Source organism: Mus caroli, chromosome 2, assembly GCF_900094665.2.
Source record: "Mus caroli chromosome 2, CAROLI_EIJ_v1.1, whole genome shotgun sequence".
Classification (NCBI taxonomy): domain Eukaryota; kingdom Metazoa; phylum Chordata; class Mammalia; order Rodentia; family Muridae; genus Mus; species Mus caroli.
The window spans coordinates 2,064,410-2,084,712 of NC_034571.1; the positions used below are offsets into that span (position 1 = coordinate 2,064,410).

The 20,303-nt window shown below is 44.8% G+C and overlaps 1 protein-coding gene across 1 annotated transcript in view; it reads left to right on the forward strand.

Annotated features, from left to right (window-relative positions):
• Ccdc3 (coiled-coil domain containing 3) overlaps nt 1–3,647 on the forward strand; it is an 88,748-nt gene extending 85,101 nt beyond the window's left edge. The window contains exon 3 of the mRNA XM_021156081.2: nt 1,680–3,647. Coding sequence (XP_021011740.1) covers nt 1,680–1,952 — 273 coding nt within the window. The 3' untranslated portion in view covers nt 1,953–3,647. The remainder of the gene's footprint in view (nt 1–1,679) is intronic.
• The last annotated feature ends 16,656 nt before the right edge of the window (nt 3,648–20,303 follow it).

A 20,303-nucleotide genomic window follows, 5' to 3' on the forward strand; every position in this document is an offset into this window, starting at 1 on the left:
AGTCCCCCCCGACACACACACACACAGAGATCCTGCAGATACCGAAGACTCCATTTCTTAGCAGAGGACAGTGATGCCCTGGCTTTTGGTAGTACAGCTCTTGATAATGGATAACAGGTGGGGGCAGATGATGTGTAGTGGTGAGAAGACCTCTTACTTCCTTATGAGAGTGGGATCTAGCTTATAGCACAAGACTCAAGGAGTACCCAGAAAGATGGCTGGAGAAATGGCTCAGTAGTTAAGAGCACAGACTGCCCTTCTAGAGGTCCTGAGTTCAATTCCCAACAACCACAAGGTGGCTCACAACCATCTGTAATGGGATTTGATGCCCTCTTCTGTTATGTCTGAAGACAGGTTCAATGTGCTTATATACATTAAATAAAGAAAAGAAAAGAAAAGAATGAAAAGGCTAAGTCTTTCCATACTCCTGACCTCTCTGCTCCCAGGACACAGCACTGTCACCAGCTGCTTGTGCATTCTCTCAGAAAGAGCACACACACGTGTAAGCATAGGTACATGGGGTCGGATGCTATAGCCCTCATCTCACAATGTCCACATCATCCTGCACTGGGCTTTCTATAACGCCCGGCTATGGAGCCCGTTATTCCCTTAAAGACAAAAGACATAAAGCTCTTTGGTCATGTAATAATTTACTCTCCTGTAATCCTGTGCCAGCTGGACAAGTCTCTGTGGCTGAGCTCTCAGCCCTACTGTGAGTTTTGAGCTAGCTCTCTTTTGATGGACATTTAAAAGATGTTTTCAACTCCTTAAAACAAAACAGAAACCTTGTGTTTGGTTTTACATTTTAAAACATACATATTGGAGGCAGTCTTGTTTAGCCCAGTCTTACCCCAAATGGAAGGCAGTCCTGGCTCAGCCTTGCAAGTGTGGAGATCACAGGCTTGGAGCACTATTTAAGTCACCTTTCAAATACAAATGATGGGATACAGCTCAGTGGCCAGGCACATGTTCAGCACGCTCTGAGGCCACTGGGTTTAATCTTCACCACCCACCCCACAAGGAAGGAAGGGACAAGCAGCGTACAGTGTTTGTATACCCGATGGTTTGCACATGTGAATGTATTTCTGTGAGATGAAGCCTCAGAATCACTAGGTCAAAGGATGCAGTTTTTATGTTGACAGAGTCCATCTGCTCTTTATGGGGATCTACACATTGTCCAGGAGAGTTCTGCGACTCACATCCTGACTTTGCCAGTCTATAGTCCGAAGAGGGCTGGGGATGCAGCCTGGAGCAGAACACTTGCTTACATGTGGGGGGGGGGGNGNGGAGCCCTAGGTCTAATCCTTATTACCCCCTACTATCCATAAATCTGTGGAAAATAATAACCTGCCATGGCTTTAAACTGCTTTTACCATTGTAAGCAAGGCTAAGCATCTGTTTGCATGTTCAAGAGACAGTTATGGCTCCTCTCTGTGAACTACTCCATTTCCTTGTGCATACACTTACTAATTTATAGGACAGAGCTCATTCCTTCCTGCCGCCAATGACAAATATTTAGAATATTCTTTAAATGAAAACTCCTGCAAAGACGAGCAAAGTGGGGATGCTGTTTGTATCTGAGGTCAGGCAGGATTCCTGTGCGGATGAAGGCGGCCATTGCCTGGCTCATACCTTCTGAGACTCACCTACCCTTCCCTTTGTACTGTTTCTGCCCTCAGCTCATGTGCTCCTCGGTGCAGAAGGCCCTGTTTGAGGAAGAGGACCATGTCAAGAAGCTGCAGCAGAAGGTGGCCACCCTGGAGAAGCGGAACAGGCAGCTCCGAGAGCGGGTCAAGAAGGTCAAGAGGTCTCTGAGGCAGGCACGGAAGAACAGCCGCCACCTGGAGCTGGTGAACCAAAAACTCAATGAGAAGCTAGGGGCCTCCAGTGCTCAGCAGCACATCAACGCTCTGGGCCGGGAGCCCGCGCGCGCCCCCTATCTGCATGGGTAGCAGGTGCAGGTGGATGCAGGCCTGCCTTGCCTGCGCCGGCTGACTGAGAACAACTGCAAGCTCTATATATGCACTTAACTTCAAACATTATAGTAGATATCCGTTTGGCATTTGGTAGAGTCTAACTGGGTAAATTGTCAGGTCTTGCTTTCTTTCCCATTGGGTCCTGGCCTTACTGGCCATTTGACTTCAGATCCCATGTGCCACATGTCCTCTTTCTGTCCTGGTGCCACACAAGAGCCTTAAAACCGGAAGGCAATAGTATCTTGAGTCTGGCCCTCAGCCTCTAGAGAGTTCCTTCACTGGGGGAAGAACATTCTAGAACCTCGGTATACATGAAGATATCACAGGACTCTCTTGTTTCAGAAGGGAGTCGGTGTTGAGGCTCAGCAACCAGGGTTGGCACACGCATGCGTGTTCTAAAACGTTCTGGAATGTTCTGCCTTTTCTTGTGTTTTTAGAAATGGTGTCTACGTGTAAATGAGCAGGGCACCCACCCGTGCTTCAGTCACCATTTCTCCCAAAGCTGAAAGATGTTAAGACTTAATGAGTTCATTACAGGTAAGGGAACTGGGCGAGGAGCTGAGGCAGCTAGTAATTGGTAAAGATAAATTATATCTGTTTTCCAACCCCAGCTCCTCGGGGCTGACATGATTCCCTACAGGATGTTTTAATCTAAAGAGTAATTGCTTTTATAGACATACCATATTTCATCACTCATGTTTCCAAACTGGAATTAAGCTCAACTTAAATTTGTGGAGTCTTAACTTTGTGTTAGCGCAGCTTGCCATGGCTCTGAGTTTAAGGTCACTGACTCCAACACACTGAGACTTTCTACTCTGCAGAAACAGCTCCCTGCCTGGAGGGATTCAGTAAGCTCTATTCTAGGGTCCCAAAGGGCTTTGTCCAGGGATTCTAACCCAAGCTTCTATGCAACCTCCAAGCCTCTGTCCCAACACACACACACACACACACACACACATACACACACACACACACACACACTGCTCAGGTTCTCATAAAAGGTCTACGTGTACCCCATAGAAGTATTTGCATAACGGACACTTTCTTTTAATCAATAAGAGTGCTCTCACTACCCTTCCCATGGCCATGTTTGATCATGTCCCATCTGTGTTACTAAGAAGTCAGTGGAGTGGCTGCTGGTTCATTGCCTCTAATGGTGGCCCTACAGATCTAATGCTGTGCCACACTGTCCCACCAATAGAAAGAATCCTTCAGCTCTACACCATTGATCACCCAGAACCCATTCCAGACACATGATATTGATAAAAAGTGGTCATTACCGTCACACTGTCGCCTTTCTGCTTGCAGGAAGTCCAGGCCTCTGTGAGAAGTCCCTCCTGTCACATGAGTATTGGTAGGGGTGGGGATAAGTCTGTGCCCTTGGCTGGACAGGGCATGATGGGAAGGAACTTCTATTCTGGGACCAATCTTCATCCACTCTTCCCCACTCAGCCTCTTTAAGCAGTGCTATCATAACATGCAACATAGGTGTGCCTTCTCATTAATTCTCCCTGGGAGCATTAAGTTAAAGCGGTTTTGTTACCTCCCAAGGGAATGGCAAGCTTAGAGGGCATGGAATCAGGACTCGGAGAACTGTGGAAGCCGAAGATGCCTTATGTTCTGCTTTTCCAATAAACATGAGCAGTGGTTCCAATGGCTGTAAAAAAAAAAAAAAAGTGAGTGTGTCTTTGGATCAGGGCGGCTTGAGGGTTTCCAGCTTCAGCCTGGAAAAGTCATTTGGAGCCTTTGGGGAGATAGCTGGAGTGACCCGGGAACACTGAGGAGACTGTTCAAGCCTGATCTCCTGCCCTTCCCTGATGGATGTGGCCCGAGTCTCCCTCCCCGTGAGTTCACGTCTCTCAGCGCACCTGTGCTCCTGCTCTGCTGCTCCCAAGGGACAAGCAGTGTCATTAATCAACATCTTCAGATGTGCACCAAAGTCTTGCTAAAGGAGACTTCCCTAGGTCCCACAGTCTTCTGCCTTGTCATCTCGCCACAGCTCTTGCCACCTGTCAATCATACCAGTGAAATGTTTAATGTGCCATAAAAGGCGGACTCCAAGCGTCACTTGGAACATGACACATTTTCTCCAGTCTGTCCTAGCACCTTCTGTGGAGTGCAGGCTATTGCTTTATTTCCCTTCAAGGTACCAGAGACAAAATGAATTTTCCAAAATCACATAGTAAACAAAAAAGCAGGTAGACTTACTTACTCTTTAAAGATTCATAGACTCTTTAACTGAAAGTCCCCAGGAATGCCCCACTGGCAAGGGGAGGACCACAGCAAGTGTGGGGATGAAGCCTACAGTATGTTGAATGTCAACAGCTTTGGTGGATTCCCATTCAGGACACCATCTTTGTTGTACTCCATTTTTAAACACCTGTTTTAAACACCAGGCTGTAGGCACGATATGACTCTGGCCTGGTAGAAATTACTGGAATCCTTGCATCAGGAGCACAAGACTTATCTAGTTGGGAGAGACAAACCTAAACTCAAATCACGATGACTTTCAGTCATATGGCAGAATCAACAATTCATAGTCTGTGAGGGTTTTTTAAACTGGTAGAGCAGTGCACACCTATAATCCTTTACTTAGGAAACAGAAGAATCATTAGTTTGATAGTGTGAGCTGTGTAGCAAGACACTGATCTCACAGCTCTCCCCTAAGAACAACAGAGCACCCCAGTTCATATTAGGTTTGTTCCCACAGGATATTTCATTTAATATTCTTAGTAATATTATAAAGTAGATGGATTGATTCTTATTCTCCAACAGGAATTGAGGTTTCAGGGCCTAAGGTGCAAACTGTACATGCAGTGAGCTGGCCCTCTCTCTACCTCTGCTCACCTGTAGAGTGGGGACAATCATGTCTCCTTGCCCTGAGATTAGCTGGAGGACTGGGCTGTCATTCAGATGTGCACACAGCTCTGATACTCTTTTATGCCCTGCTTATTCCTCATACCTTTTATTATCAATGGCTACCAGCAAGGTCCAATATGTGTCACAGTAAGGAAGTTTATCAGACAAGGGTATTGAGGGAGGGTGACTAGTCAGTCATCATATGTGCTACACAGGTATACAGAAGTCACGAGCTGAAAATTTCATAAATATGACATGATCAAGCTTGTTGGAAAGAGACCATTTGATAGGTTGCCTATAATTGTCTCACTGATCCCCATATGAGTCTTTGGCTTTCTCTATTTGCCATAAATCTTTTTTTTTTTAAGTCTAAGCATCCCCCTTTCTCCCACACACAGGAGTTACCTGTTCCTCCAGATTTACAAAGCAACCGTAACCCCTTCTCTGTGTGATCCCCCAACCCCCTCACCTCCTCCACTCACACCATCTAGGATGGCTGTCATCCTTGTCTCCCACCGTCAAGGGGTGACCTGTTTCTGCAGGGTCAGTAAGATGCCCTTTCCCTGTGATGATGTCATATGTGTTGTAAATAATCTCAGACTCATATGTTGAAAGTAAATTAGGAGTTGATGAGATGAATGTGCCTCCCCTGTGATGGTATTACACCATCATTATTATATTATAATGTTATTCCAACATTCTCCTCTTTGAGCACAGATCTTCAGTATCGGGGGCTCCTGTATTTACCTTGCAGACATTCTCAGAGCTCTTCACACCATGACAAAACCAGAAGGAAGCTACATCCCCAAGCACAAGCGGGGCCCATGATGGCCCAGTACTCCCTGAAGTCACTGTCTTGCTTCTGCCCTTTGATCCCCAGTGGACTCAGTATCTCAGTACGTGGTACTGACTTGCACTTTCTACCTCTCAAGGCCTCCTCAGCCTGTGGGATTGCATTCTAGTCCAGACTTCTGCTCTCAGGCAGCAGATGACCAAAGCTGCCTTCTCATACGTTTTCTCATATTCTCAAAAGGAAGAGCTTGACAGGATTTGCAATGTATCACCAAGACATTCTTCTTCCTGCTTCACCTGCCTAATCCCATCTCCCTGACCGCTGCTAAACAATTACACTAGCTTTTACCAACCAATACTTAAACTTACAAATTCTAGTAACAACAAAACTGTCATTAATAAAATGCCTGTATGTGTAGTAATGCAGGTCTAGACCAGTGGTCCCCAACAGGACCTTCCTCTGCAGTGGAAAGAGTAGAAGCTTCTAGCTTTAGAATATGGCCACTGCCGTGGGCTGGAGAGGTGGCTCAGCAGTTAAGAGCATTGGCTGTTCTTTGAGAGGATCTGAGTTCAATTCCCAGCACCCACACAGCAGCATAAACTATCTGTAACACCAGTTCCAGGGGGTCTGATACCTTCTCTGGCTTCCATGGGCAATGCCTACATATGTTATACAGATATACATGCAAGAAAAACTCGATTAATACCAATAAGATAAAAATAAAAATAAATTTTAAAAATGCGATTGGTGTTACTAAATACCTAAGTTTTCACTTGAGTCATTAATTTAAAATGTTTGTTTTATTTTACTTTTTACATAAGCTCTGGAACACATTTCCCTTTGAAAGTGTTGAGCACTGGCATCCTTGGGAAGCACAGAGGTAGGCATCCTCTGATGTAAATATCAGAGACGCCTGTGGGAAACACTCCCTACAGCACAGAACACACACAGCACACTGAACGTCTGGAGACAGAGTGTGCTGGCTGTGAAAGGAATCAGGGCAAAACCATTACCCAAATGAGCAGTCATGAGATTTCACAGATGAAAACGGTGGTCTGACTAAAAAGCACCAACCTGAACCCTACAACTAACATCGGTCAATCTAGATCTGGCAAGCAAAAGTCTGACTTTAGTCTCTATTTGCAGGGAGTCATAGCACTTCAACTGATTTCAAGATGGATGGCAGTTCAGAGAGTCCCTTGAATAAACAGAGGTCAAGAGCCCTGTTGAAGCAAAGTCCTGTGATAACACTGGGATGAGCTCTCAGTCTTCTTAGACTTGTACAAAGGGAGCGTAGGTTCGTACCAGTGTCAGTGTGTACAGAGCAAGAGAAACCCTAAGGCTGTCATGGGATTATGGTACTGATGCTGAACTGTATCTGAGACAGGAGTCAAAGGCATGCTCATGGATAAGGGGGTCAGATAGTTCCTAGCATCGTGGTACAAGTCTATCTCTTAGTATGACTCACTGGTCTGTGAACCCATTCTGGGCTTACTTTTCCTAGTTCTTAAGAAGGTAGCTAAAACCCATGCTCTCGTATACACTGCCAAAATGTCCACGCTTGGATTTCCTGAGCCTTGGAGCTAAGGCTGTTATATCAGCAATGTTAAGAGGAGAATGCGGGTTTTCTATTATTTAGGAATGATAAAGTAAATTAACAATAAAACAAACCAGGAAGCCAATATCCTACCAAAGAGAACAGAGACAATGAATTATTAGGAAGCATTGAAGATGGATCCTAGGGTTGGAAGGTTACAACAACTGAAATGAAAAATTCACAAGAGGAATTTAGTGACATGTGTGAATGGGGAAAATAAAGATAAGTGAATGAGATTAGTTGTCTAGGCACAAACAGAGAAATTAAAAATTATGGGGGAAGAAAATAGTGCCTAAGCCATATCCCATGCAAGTCACCCAGAACCCAACATCTTTGAGTATATCATATATTTTCCTCTCCCGTTTCCTTTGCACTCTCTTTGTCCATCAGTGAGAAAATCCCACTTGTGTTTCAAACTCCAGAATATGATTCTTAATCCCCATAGTGATTGTTACAGTTCTTTGAATTTTTACAGTTTTGAAAGAAGTAGTCTAAGCCATTTGGAAAGTTTTGTCAAGAGTCATTTTTTAAAAATGTAGTAAAAGACAACAATACAAATGGCTAATATGTAAGTACCCAGGTCAGTAGTGGGAAATATATTCACACCAACTGTGAAAGAAATAACTTTCACAGAAAGGTCAGTGAGATTTTTAACCTTCCCTAGACCAGTGGAATCTGCGACTGCTCCTTCCACGGTCCTATGCCATTTGAGGGACATTCCCAATCACTAGCTTTCACTACATTTTACCTCACTAATTTGTAAATTCCCTGAGGAGGACTTGTGGCTAGTTCAAGAGGACACGACAGTAACTAAATACGTGAGGAGAAAAAAATGAGGCAAAGAAAGTAATGCCACGTGCTGCCCCTTAGAAGAAGAACTGGAGAGATTCAGAGGAGGAGACAGAAAATGGCTCCCTTCACCTCTAGAGAACTCAGACCCTCTGAGTAACTGGGTCCTAAGCAGTGAAAATTGCTGGCAGGGCAAGGATACACCCAGCCCAACCTCCTGCTACCTAGGGGTCAGAAGGACCTGACTATTGCAATATCGAATGCATGGGTTATGCAGGAAGCAGGGGAAAGGGTCACCACTGTTGTATAGCATGGGCCGTATATGCCCTATTGCTCTGCCTTAGCCATGCACATAGGTCACATTAACTAACCTGCTTCTTTATATGTAAGACCCTTCTCACAGAAACCTTTACAAGTGGACACCTTACTCTGTTCCGAAGAACTAAAACTCTCCTTCAGTCCATCCCCTGCCCTCCAGGCCTTACTGCCTGCCCATTTCTGATGTCAATAAATCTCTTACAGATGATTGGATTTGGTACCCTGTCCCAACTCTTTCTTCTAAATATCCAATCATCACTCAAATTGCCTCCTCTTTCTTGCATCTGTCTTGTTCCCAACCAGATGCCAAGGTCACAGGGGTCATTGCCTGGACTCTGGGTCCCCTTGGCTACCAACATTAAGAAAAACTCCTGCTCCAGAATAGCGTGTAATCTAAGGTCAGGAACTCGAGCGAGGAAGATGTATTTTGGCTTATGATTCCAGAGTGTTCTGTCCATGGTTGCTTGGCCCCATTCCCTGGGGCTGAACATCATGATGGCAGAAGAAGATGGAGGATGGTGTCCTTCATCACATGCCAGGCAGGAATCAGTGTAAGAGAAAGGACCAGGTGTTGAATATACCCTTCAAAGGCATGCCCTGTGGGACCGACCTACCTCCTCCAGCCAACCCTTACTTCCTAAAGAGTCTACTACTTCTTAGAGTAGTACCAGCATCTGGAACTGAACATTCAACACATTCACGGGGGAGGGGGGGAGGCATTTTAAATTCAGATCCTAAGAACCCGATACACACAGCAGCTGGATTGCCACCAACCACCTAAAGATATTTGTTCTGTGCACAAGGATCCAACCTCCTCCTAGCTCCCAGCTTGCCCAAAGGCAAAGATTATCCAAATATCCATAAATCCACACCATCAGCTCCCATCTTGTATAACTATTGTATAGAGGGCACATAAAAGTCACCTCTTGGCTGCCTTGACACTTATTTCTCTCAGAGTGGGGGGTTGGAGCTTCAAAATCTTATTTTCCTTCTCCCTGTCCTCATGGTTTCCCTTGCCATCTGTAAGACTGCTTAGCTTTGCCACCAGAGGAAGCTTCACAAGGCAGAGGAGTCAAGGCCTCATTGGTTTATCTGGGGGTTTCTTTAGTTTGTATTAAGGACCTGGAAAGAGAACCCTAAAAGGAAGTGAAATGAAGCTTTTCAATTATCAGAGTTTTCAATGAATTCTGCTTCCCATTAAGAGTTCATGAGTTGGCCGTATCCTCTGTTCCTGTGAGATGAATCTCTAGATGCCAGATGGCTGGGCATGAGCCACATGGCCTGGCATTTGTGTTTTCCTGTCCAATAAAGTGGGAAAATCTAAACCAGATACAGAAACAGAGCTTTTCTTTTATTAAAAACGCATCTTAATCATGAAGCTGGGCACCCTGGGAGTGGATGTCAGCATTTCCAGACCTTTTGAGCACAGAAGAGGACAAAATTGTCACCAGGGAAGGCCAGACAATGATGTAATATAACTCTAATGAGGGGATCTCCACCATAGCTGCCCCTTGGGGACACCTAAGAGCTGCAAACTAAAGGTGCCTTTCTACCCAGCTTGCAGGCCTGGCTCCCACACTGAGAACAACGCAATACCTTCTGCATGGGGGTGATGAGCAGCCAGGACTGAGAACCACTGTGCGGAGGGTAATCTAGACTATTTGGTTTTAGAACAAACACTTCATTCTGGGAGATAATAATTTAGTCCACTGGGTAAGAAATTATCTGGGTATTTGAAATAGCACTGAGGCTTTCCAAAATGATCTGAGTACATTAGACTGACATATTAGCTGCCCATGCCTATATAACGAACCACCAGAAACTGAGTCGTATATAGGAATGCATAGTTACTGCTTCAGAGCTACAGTTCAGCGTCTAGGGGCAGCTTACTGGTGCTGCCTGCAAAGGTCTGCCATTGGTTCAAGTCAGGATATATTCGGAAAGCTTGGTGGGAAGGTTCCACTCCAAAGTTTGTGGGACTGTTGGCAGATCTTATCATTTGAGTTTGAAATACTCCCACTCCCCATTGGCTCATATTTTGAACACTTGGTCTCCAGCTGGTAGAAGGTTCTGGAATCTTTGGGAGGTAGAGCCTTATTGGAAAAGTTGGTCACTGGAAGAAAGTCCTTGGGGAAATATTATTTCTGCTTCCTTCTCTGCCACAATATGAACTGAGATGCTGCCTCAAGCCTCTCCCTGACCGGCAGGGACAGACTGAGCCTTCAAGTGTGAGCCACAGTCAACTCTCCCTCTTTGTTGTTTATGCTGGTGAATTTGACCACAGAAACATGAAAGGAACAAACGCACACAGTTTAGTTTCTCGAAGTGTGTTGAACCAAAGCCTCCCTGGCTAAATAGCTGCCCTCACGCTCTTGCCAGATGGGCCTCTCAAGCATCAAACATGCACGCTTACAGGGCACTAGGGAGCATGTACAAACAAGACACAATTTATATCTACAGAGGAAGTGAACACACATCACATTTGCAACACTTCATATTAGAAACAAGTCAACCCCCCCCCCTCACACACACACACTTAACACACAAAGGGATAGCAATACTTGTGCCAGGAGACAAGTAGTGAGGCCATTATCTTAGAATTAGCCTGTTCTAACTGGACTCTAATAATTCATGAGTACAAAAGCGTGTTCTAAAGGAAGGGTGGCAGGTTCCCAGACGTGTGGATATCACATCTCTACTATGTCTGTAGCACCATAACTAGCTTGGTCACTTTTATGAAGGACAACTGCCATCCCTGAAGATGCCCCAAAGCCATAGGAACACCAAGTCTCTCACTGTTTTCTAGATGTGGTCTAACATCCAAAGGGTAATTGATGAGACTCAGTTGAAAACACAGTGATATTCAGGGTAATACGTAACTCTCGAGATTCTACTGAGGAAATTCAGTTCATATTCTCTCCCGTTCTTTAATCCTGTCTTAGTCAGCTTAGGGGGCTGGCTATCACACAAAGCACGTCCAAGGTGCCACAGACAGCATTTCTTTCTTATAGTTCTGGAACATAGATGCCTTAGATCAAAGCACTGGTTGATTTGGAAGCTAGTGCCAAATTCACGCAGTATTGATTTGAAAACTACTTCCTGGTTTCCTTACCACCCCTCTCCCTTCCTCCCTTCCTCCCTTCCTCCCTTCCTCCCTTCCTCCCTTCCTCCCTTCCTCCCTCCCTTCTCTTTTTCAAATTCATTATTATGCATATATGTTTTTGCCTGCACCACATTCATGCTTGGTACCTATGGAGGCCAGAAGAGGATGTCAGATCCCCTGGAACTGGAGTTAGAGATAGTCATGAGCTGCAATGTGGGTGCTGGGAATCAAATCCAGGTCTTCCGCAAGAGAAGCTAGTGTTCTTAATGGCTGAATCAATTCCTCAGTCCTCAACCTATCTTTTCATTGGCTCTCTACAGAATGGATGAGGCTGTCAATCTACGGTATCATGTGGAACATAAACAGTGGTCTATAGCAACACCTTCTCTGCTGGTTTCCTAAGTTTCATGAAGAAATTTCCAGCAGTAGAAAGAATGCTTTATGAACAAAGGACTGTCCCTGTGACATACCACAACATAGTCTGGAATTTATGTTCTTGTCATCTCTTCTCTGTATCAGTGAGCAGCATGAAACCAAGACTCCAGATGTCCCTTCTTTGTTTCTTTCTGTGAGGCTGTTTAATGTCACTTGTAAATTTAAAACCAATCAGCCAAGCAAACATTTTCATATCTATATTACCTTCAACATGGCCCCTTAAGACATATCAAGAGGACTGATTTTGTAAAAAACTTTCTCACATGCATCAATCTCTTCCAAATAGGAGTTTTTTTCTAAATCCCACAGTCTTTTGCACGCCACATTTAAGTGTTTTCCTTTGTAAGTTTCATTTTGCCCTGGATTCCTCGAGGCAGTTGCATTAGTTGGAGTTAATAACTCAGACCCCAGTGTTTAGCTTGGAAGAGGCAAGCTGTTGCAAATCTCTGGGTTAACCAGCCCTAGGCTATGTGGAAAGTTTTTGTAAGTAACAGTTGGTGGGAGGAACCTGCCTGGTTCTTCCCCTGCTCCCATTCAGGTAACAACTCACTCAGTATCCCTGAGGCATAAATCTTTCAGATCCACTCCTTCTGCCTGTTTGCCAAGAACTGTATGTCACAGGGGACTTCAGAGAGGAACGCAGCACATCAGTTAGAGAGAAATGCTTTTTTCTTTCTTTTCTTTTGTGTTCTCCAAGAACCTTAGTAATCGGAGAGGACATCCATCCTGCTACCATTAGAGACTTTGCTTTTGTGTGTACACGTGAGAGGCCATTGTGTGGCGGTCAGAAAACAACTTCAGGTGCTGTTCATCTTTGTTCTTTTCTCTTTTCTTTCTCTCTTTTCTCTTTGTTCTTCTTCTCTTCTCTTCTCTTCTCTTCTCTTCTCTTCTCTTCTCTTCTCTTCTCTTCTCTTCTCTTCTCTTCTCTTCTCTTCTCTCCTCTCCTCCTCTCTTCTCTTCCTCTCTCTCTCTTCTCTCTCTTCTCTCTCTCTCTCTCTCTCTCTCTCTCTCTCTCTCTCTCTCTCTCTCTCTCTCCTTACTGCTTTTCTTGATGGCGTGGAACTTGGCAAGTACCCTAGCAGGAGAGCTACTGAGTCCTAGGGATCCTCCCATCCCCCTTCACTGGCTCTTGAATTCCCAGTAAGCAGGAGTATGCCTGAATCACCACCACCACCGTGAGTTCTAGGGATCAACTGGTATCCTCATGCTTTCAAGGCAAACACTTTCAAGGCAAACAAGAATTTTCTTGTCCTCTATCTATTATCTTGATCATCAGTAGGAGACAGGGAACCCAGAAGCACCCCCTCCTATTCATGACGTGTCTGATCATGACCAATGGCCTCCTTGTGGCACGGAGCATGTCATGAGTTGGGGGAAACTGAGAAGCCAGGACTGAATTTCATCTCAGGAAGAGTACACAGTCGTGGGGAAATCCTACCAACACCATAACTCCTGTTGCATAGAGCCCACTTCTGCTTGAAAACCCTGTGTTGGCTGCAGCTGTATATTTTCCAACCACACATACCACCGATCACTTTCCCTCTTTTCTCCTGGAACTCTCAGGGGCTGGATCACCTGTCCTTTATTTCTGAGGTGGGAGTGGCTGGTAAAAGTGAGAACGCACAAGAGAACTTAGGTGTCTTTCACAAAGAGCCATTCTGGACCTCTGAGAACTATCTGAATTCAACTAATTTAAATAACTTTGGTGTCAGACACCAGGTTGGTACCAGTGAGTTGGACATTCATTTTGTGACTCAAATGCTCAAGGCTTTGGGCTGGGGGATTTGCCAAGTCAGTTTTCCTTAAACTGGAATTGTCTAGCGCACCTTTTGTTGGCTTTTTCTTCTGAACCGTGATAAATGCATCCAGATGTTTCCAGCACTTTATCAAACCATTGAGTGCAGGAAAGACTGGTTTCTCTTCTCCCCAAGAGTCATAAGCATCGAACATGACCTGCTTGTATCTCCCCAAATGCATCATCTCTCTCCTCCCACAAACTCTGACTTGTCATACCAAGAGGAACACTGTGCTAGGGCTCCCCTTACCTTCCTGTTGTCCCCTCCACTGGCTAAGTTTTACACACAAATCAGTTCTCTTCAGACTAGACAGAGGCTCTTAATGTCAAGAGAACAAAAATTCAATATTTCAACTTCTCTCTGGAATTTTCTTTCCTTCCCTTCTCTTCTTCATTGGCTGGACACAGGGTATCTGCTCTTTGTACTTTCAGTAGATTTTTGAGGCTCAAACTCAGAGAAATGGAGACCTGTGGGATAGTGTGGGCTTCATCCTTAGGAGGCAAGCTAGTGCCTCCCCCTCACTTTATTCCCTGGCATGAAATGTGAACACAGGCTGGGTTCCCAGAATTCTCCAGGGTAATGTATTGAAACATTAAAAATAGACTTCTCCCTGCAGGGGACAGATTCCAATTAGAATTCTGAAATTTGTTCTCAATTTCATTTTCCACCGAAGGGACTAGATTTAAAATCAGGCAGCTGGCAAATTGCCACGCAGTTTTTTCAGCCTGCTAGCCATGACGTCTCATGAGAACAACTCAAAATGCTTACAGAAGTCTTCCGTTTCAGGAGCTCAGTGGGAAGCTGGATGGGCTCCATCTGTCTCTGGCCCATGAGCCTGTTAACGTTACACAGACCGTGGTGCTCAGTCACTGAGGCAAATGGCACACGCATCCAGTGATGATGGAAATTTACCAAGTGGCCTCTATGCCACCTGTTGACTTTGCCCAGGGTTAAGTTCACCTTTTTATTAACTTCCTTTTTGGTGGTATAGGGCTTAGAACCTGGGATCTCATGCATACCAGGCAAACACTCTACCCGGTCCTCAAGCCCTTTGCACACAGAGCCTGACTCCTTCTGATCTTTGCACAGCTTCCCTTTCCTCCTGCTCTGAAACTTGGACGCTCCTCTGTGAGCTTCTCCTTCACCACGCGGCTGATGACATTCCTCTCATCTTGCTTGTAGCTTCCTCTTCCTCTCTCCCCAGGCAATCAACTCTGTGGTCACAGGGCCCTGGTAGGCTTTGGGTTTTGACTATATTTTCCAGATGGTCGTTTCGTGCTGTCTACCTGATCAGACCCCCTGACATGTAGCAGGTGTTCATTACATACTCATTGCATGAATGTGTAAGTGAATGAATTACCTTTTATGAAACACATTTTAAGAAAATAGCAGACTGTTTTCTTAGCACTTGGGAGCTGGAGGCAGGAGGATCAGGAATTCAAGGTCATCCTCAGATACATAGCAAGTTTGAGGCTAGCCTGGGCTACATGGATGAGAGAGAGAGGGGGGCGGGGAGGGAGAGAGGGAGAGAGGGAGAGAGAGAAACACAACATGAGAAACTGGAATCTGAAAGATCCAAAGACATGAAGTCACAGGCTGTATGCCTTAAACAGTACCACATAATTGATATGTGGTGAAGACAGAAGTCAGAACTAAGACTTCCAGCTCAACTTATGTCTTTTTACTCATTTAGAATAAAATGTTTTAACTTTGTGATCATTTTGAGTGACAAGTTATCTAACATACATGTTAGTGCATAGGTTGATGAATTTTGACAAATCCATATACCCATAGAGACACCACCAAGATGTAAGACAAGATATAGACTGATCCTATCACCCCGGAGAGCATCTTTCTGATTCTCAGGATTGTATCGCCCTAATCTCTAGTACAAGGACAACCTTTCCATTGGTGCATCAGTGTGTGTGTGTGTGTGTGTGTGTGTGTGTGTGTGTGTGTTTATCAATGTCTGTCTGTTTGTCTGCCTGTCTGTATATCTGTCTGTGTGTATGCAAGGCATGTACAACCTTTCACCATTAAAGCATGTGGCTTCCCCATACCTCATTTGCAGTGCACAAAACAAACCAACTTTCCTATAGACTTAGACTGAATAGTTGATGTAGCGTTGAGAGTGGCCTTCATTGTTGTGCTGGTTTACTTGGGGCACCACAACAAAAGAGCACAGGATGTGTGGCTTGAATGATAGAAATTGATTCCTCTATAGTTTGGGATGCTGGAAACCCCAGATCAAGGCTCTGGAAGCTTGTTTTCTGGGAAGGCATTCTTGCTGGCTTACAGAAAGTCAGCTTCTCACTGAGTCTGGTCATAGCTTTTCTTACAGGCACATGCAGAGAGAGAGATGTCTGCTGTCTCCTTTTTCTATTAATAAAGACACTCACAGCTCACCCATTGAACACTAATTACCTGCCAGAGTCCCTTCCTCATGGCACCTCCATATTAGGAGTAGAGCTTCAATTCAGTGCAGATCTGAAAGAAGGTCCGGATATACTATGTGAGGCCTTTACCATCATCATGAGATCACATGCTAAGATGCCTCAGAGCTGAGATTTGCTCAGAGATTGCTTCTGCCATGACCCTCCCTTGACTGTACCCAAGCCATCAAGTAATAAAAGTAGTAAATGAGAAGATGTGTGGCTTTCACTTATATAGATGATGGTTTGCTAAGCAGCCCTGCCTTCAAGCTGTCATCTCAGCTCTAGGGGAGAGGTCAGCCAAGGCTGTACAAGAAAGGACAAGGCTTGGGAGTCAGCAGCCTCTGTGCTAGTCAACCTCCTACCACATGACATAATCTTGAGATAATTAACTTATAAAGAGAGAGAGAGAAAAGATTATCTCCGTGTCTTAGTCACTGTTCTTTGCTATGAACAGACACCACGACCAAAGCAACTCCTGTAAAGGAAAGTGTTAAACTGGGGGCTGGCTTACAGCTCAGAGCTTTAGTCCATTATCATCGTGGTGGCTATGAATGGCACTGGAGCAGAGGCTGAGGATTGCATTCTGATCTGCAGGCAGGTAGGGAGAGGAGAGAGGGAATCAGAAAGGGGGAGAGAAGAGGGGAGAGGGGAGAGGGAATCAGAAAGGGGGAGAGAAAAGGGGAGAGGGGAGAGGGAATCAGAAAGGGGGAGAGAAGAGGGGAGAGGGAATCAGAAAGGGGGAGAGAAGAGGGGAGAGGGAATCAGAAAGGGGGAGAGAAGAGGGGAGAGGGAGAGAGGTGTGAGAGAGAGAGAGAGAGAGAGAGAGAGAGAGAGAGAGAGAGAGATTGGCCTGGCTTGGGTTTCTGAAACCTCAAAGCCCCACCCCTAGTGACACACTTCCTCCAACAAAGCCACACCTCTTAAACCTTGTAATTTCTTCTAACTCTATATTCTCTGGTGACAAATCATTCAAGTATATGATCTGGAGCCATTCTCTTTTTAAAAATTTTTTAAAGATTTATGTATTATATATATACCATTCTGCCCGCATGCATGTCTGCAAGGAAGAAGAGGGCACTAGATCTCATTACAGATAGTTTTGAGCCACCATGTGGTTGCTGGGAATTGAACTCAGGACCTCTGGAAGTGCTAGCAGCCAGTGATCTTAACTTCTGAGCCATCTCTCCCACCATCCTTATTTAAACCACTGCATTGTTTTGGAGCTTCTCGTCTAAGATCATGTGGCCCTAACAGCTTTGGGCTCCCTGAGGCAGCCCGTTATGACAGAAGTATGTGACAGAGTTTGAAAATCATCCATCTCATAAGGCAAGGATCAAAGTGAGGAAGAAAGCTGCGGTCATTTGAATGAGAATGGCCCCCATATTTGAATGCGTGGTCCCATGTTGGTAGCATTGTTTGGGAAGGGTTAGGAGGTGTGTCATTGGGAGCAAGCTTCAAGATTTCAATAGCCTAAACCACTAAAACTAAACCAATTAGTTTTCTCTTTATCTTGTGCTTATGTAATCTCTCAGTTACTGCTCCAGGGCCATGCCTGCCTCCCTGCCTGTCTGCTACCAGGCTTTGTACCATGACAGTCATAGACACACTCTCTGAAATTGTAAGCCAATAAACACTTTCTTCTATAAGTTGCCTTGGTCATGGGGATTTAGCACTACCATAGCAAAGTAGTGAAGACAAATAGACTATGATCTCCCATACCAATTCAAATATACACCTCTGCTAACCTAAGGACCTCCCATTAGATCCTTCATTCCAATGGTTCTACTGCCTCCCAATGGCACCATCCTGGAGACAGAGCCTTGAACATGGGGACTTTGGGGGGATATTTATCCAAGTCATACCAAGCCTAGAATGGAATCCGTGAGGTGGAGATAATAATATCACTCCTTAGCATTGTATCAGGAGTTCTGAGACCACACATATAAAGGACATCTCATATGCATGGCTGTTTGTAGGTGTTTGGCCCATAGGGTGTGGAATTGCTCTTACATGGGCTCTGTCCAGGGGAGGGTCTTCAGACGGCTTGTGTCAAATGTACTGACTTCAGATCCTTCAAGATCCATGCTTAGCCTCTTTTTAGCCCACTTTATCGATAGCTACTTGGGCAATTCCAATGAGCCCAAGTTGAAAAGCTCACCTAAGAACCAGGAAGCCATATCTTCTATTTGTTTAACTGTCCTTGAGAGGAGAGGTGACATAGCAGATTTGAAGAAAACAGCCCTACAATCCAAGTTCTTCTCTCAGGAGGCATTACCCTCAGCAGAACTGGACTTTACATTATACAGAGAAACCCAGTAGTAAAGGGAAGATATAAGGCAGTCTTTTTCTTGGAAGCCCCTTTTGGTCACTGGAATAGAAGCTAGACTGCAGTTACTTAATTTAAAAGTGCAATATTTCATGAGTAGCTAACATCAAGGCATTAAGAGAGAAAAAAAAATGCTTTCCCAAAGATTAACACTTGCTCAGACATCAGAGAGTTTCGGGGAGACATTTGGTCCTTCTCACAGTAGAACTAAATTAAAAGTTTAACAATCTGAATCTAGGGCAGCTGGCCTTGTTGGTGTCCCTAAGGAGATCTTTCCTTAAAAGGGAACTGTGGGTGGTAAGAGAAGAAAGCAGAATAATCATGGCTATAACTCCCATGTTATTTCAAAGATGCCCAGGACGGTTAAAGAGGGGTACCACTCTGGTTGGAAGATACAAATCACATGAATATAAAATTACTTCCAATGGCTTTGAAGCGTCAGAGACCATTTGGAGGAGGTTTCACCAAGATGAGGCCCTGGGCTCCAGCCTATTTCCCTAGTGTCATTGTTTTGAACTTTTTCAATTTTCTGGGAGCACATATTGTGCAAAAAATGAAATAGAATCCCATTTTACAGAAGAGGAAAATAATGGTCAGAGAGACTAACTTGGCCCCAACCACAAAGCTAATAAATCACTGAGCTAGTAATCTGATTCGGAAGGATTGCCTCAGCCACCAAGTTTACTAGATTACTAGAAGCTGTGGCTAGCTGCCCTCACTAGACACTGTAATACATGAGCAAGGCAGGTAGAAGTCCTGCCACGTCTCAGTAATGTAGGGATGTTGCACCAAGAGCAGGAACTGAGGTGCTGTTGAGAGACCTCCTGGCAACGTTTCATGCTCAACTGCTTTCCCTCGGACTCTGAGGACAGTCATACTTAGCATACAGCTATGAGGTGCCTCCCACCCAAACACAAGCCTTTCATTCATTTACTCCTTGTTGCCTGTGCCCTGGACCACCCCCTCCCTGACCCGACCTGCCCTTAGTAGTTGAAGATGAGGTGGTACAGAGACAATAGCACAGACTCCAGGAGCAGATGAGAAACACCAGAGCAAGCTCGTCTAAACACTGCTGCAAGCTCCTTTAATACCCTCCAGCCACGCCCCAGTGGTCCCAAGAAAGCATCTCTTCTAGACAGCAGTTCCTGATTGGCTGGCATTGTCAGAGTCAGCAACCCTTGGTCTCTCAGGCAGTCCTCAGTTAGGACCTCCTGCAGGAGATACCTTTGGGGCTGTGCCACCCCCCAGTGTTTATGCAGGGGCAGCTGAGCTGTTTCTCCTACAAGTCCAGCCTTTTGTAAAGAACACCAGTGAGCTGCTGGTGACAACAGAGAAAGAACATTGAGCATTTTATAGGTGACAAATAGAGGCCTGCCAGCTTAATAGGGACAGAATACATCTGTGTATATACATATACACATACATATACACATATGCATATATATATATGTATATATATATACAATAAATATATATATATACATATATAAAACTACCTCAATCATGATACCTTGGTTCCAAGTGACAGAAAAACTAATAAAATTATGTTTTAGAAAATGAGGCTCCAGCTTTGTCTTAGATATGAAATGAGAGCTTAGTTTTACTGACTTTCTGTGCTTGAGTGTCTAAGCAAAAGTGCTTTCAAGGTTGCTCCACTACAGCTGCAGTAGAGGTCAGCACACTGGCACATGCTAGGCCACAGGGCCTCTGTACTTTGCTACACGATCTCACAAACATAACGTGAAGTCCTCAGGGCTGAGTACAACTGCTGAGCTGAATATGGGAATAGGGTGATTTTCCAGGAAAGGTCTTCAATGAAGAATAAAAACGCTGTTGGCTGTTTCAAATATGAAAGCAGGGGGCTCAGAGTCAGCTG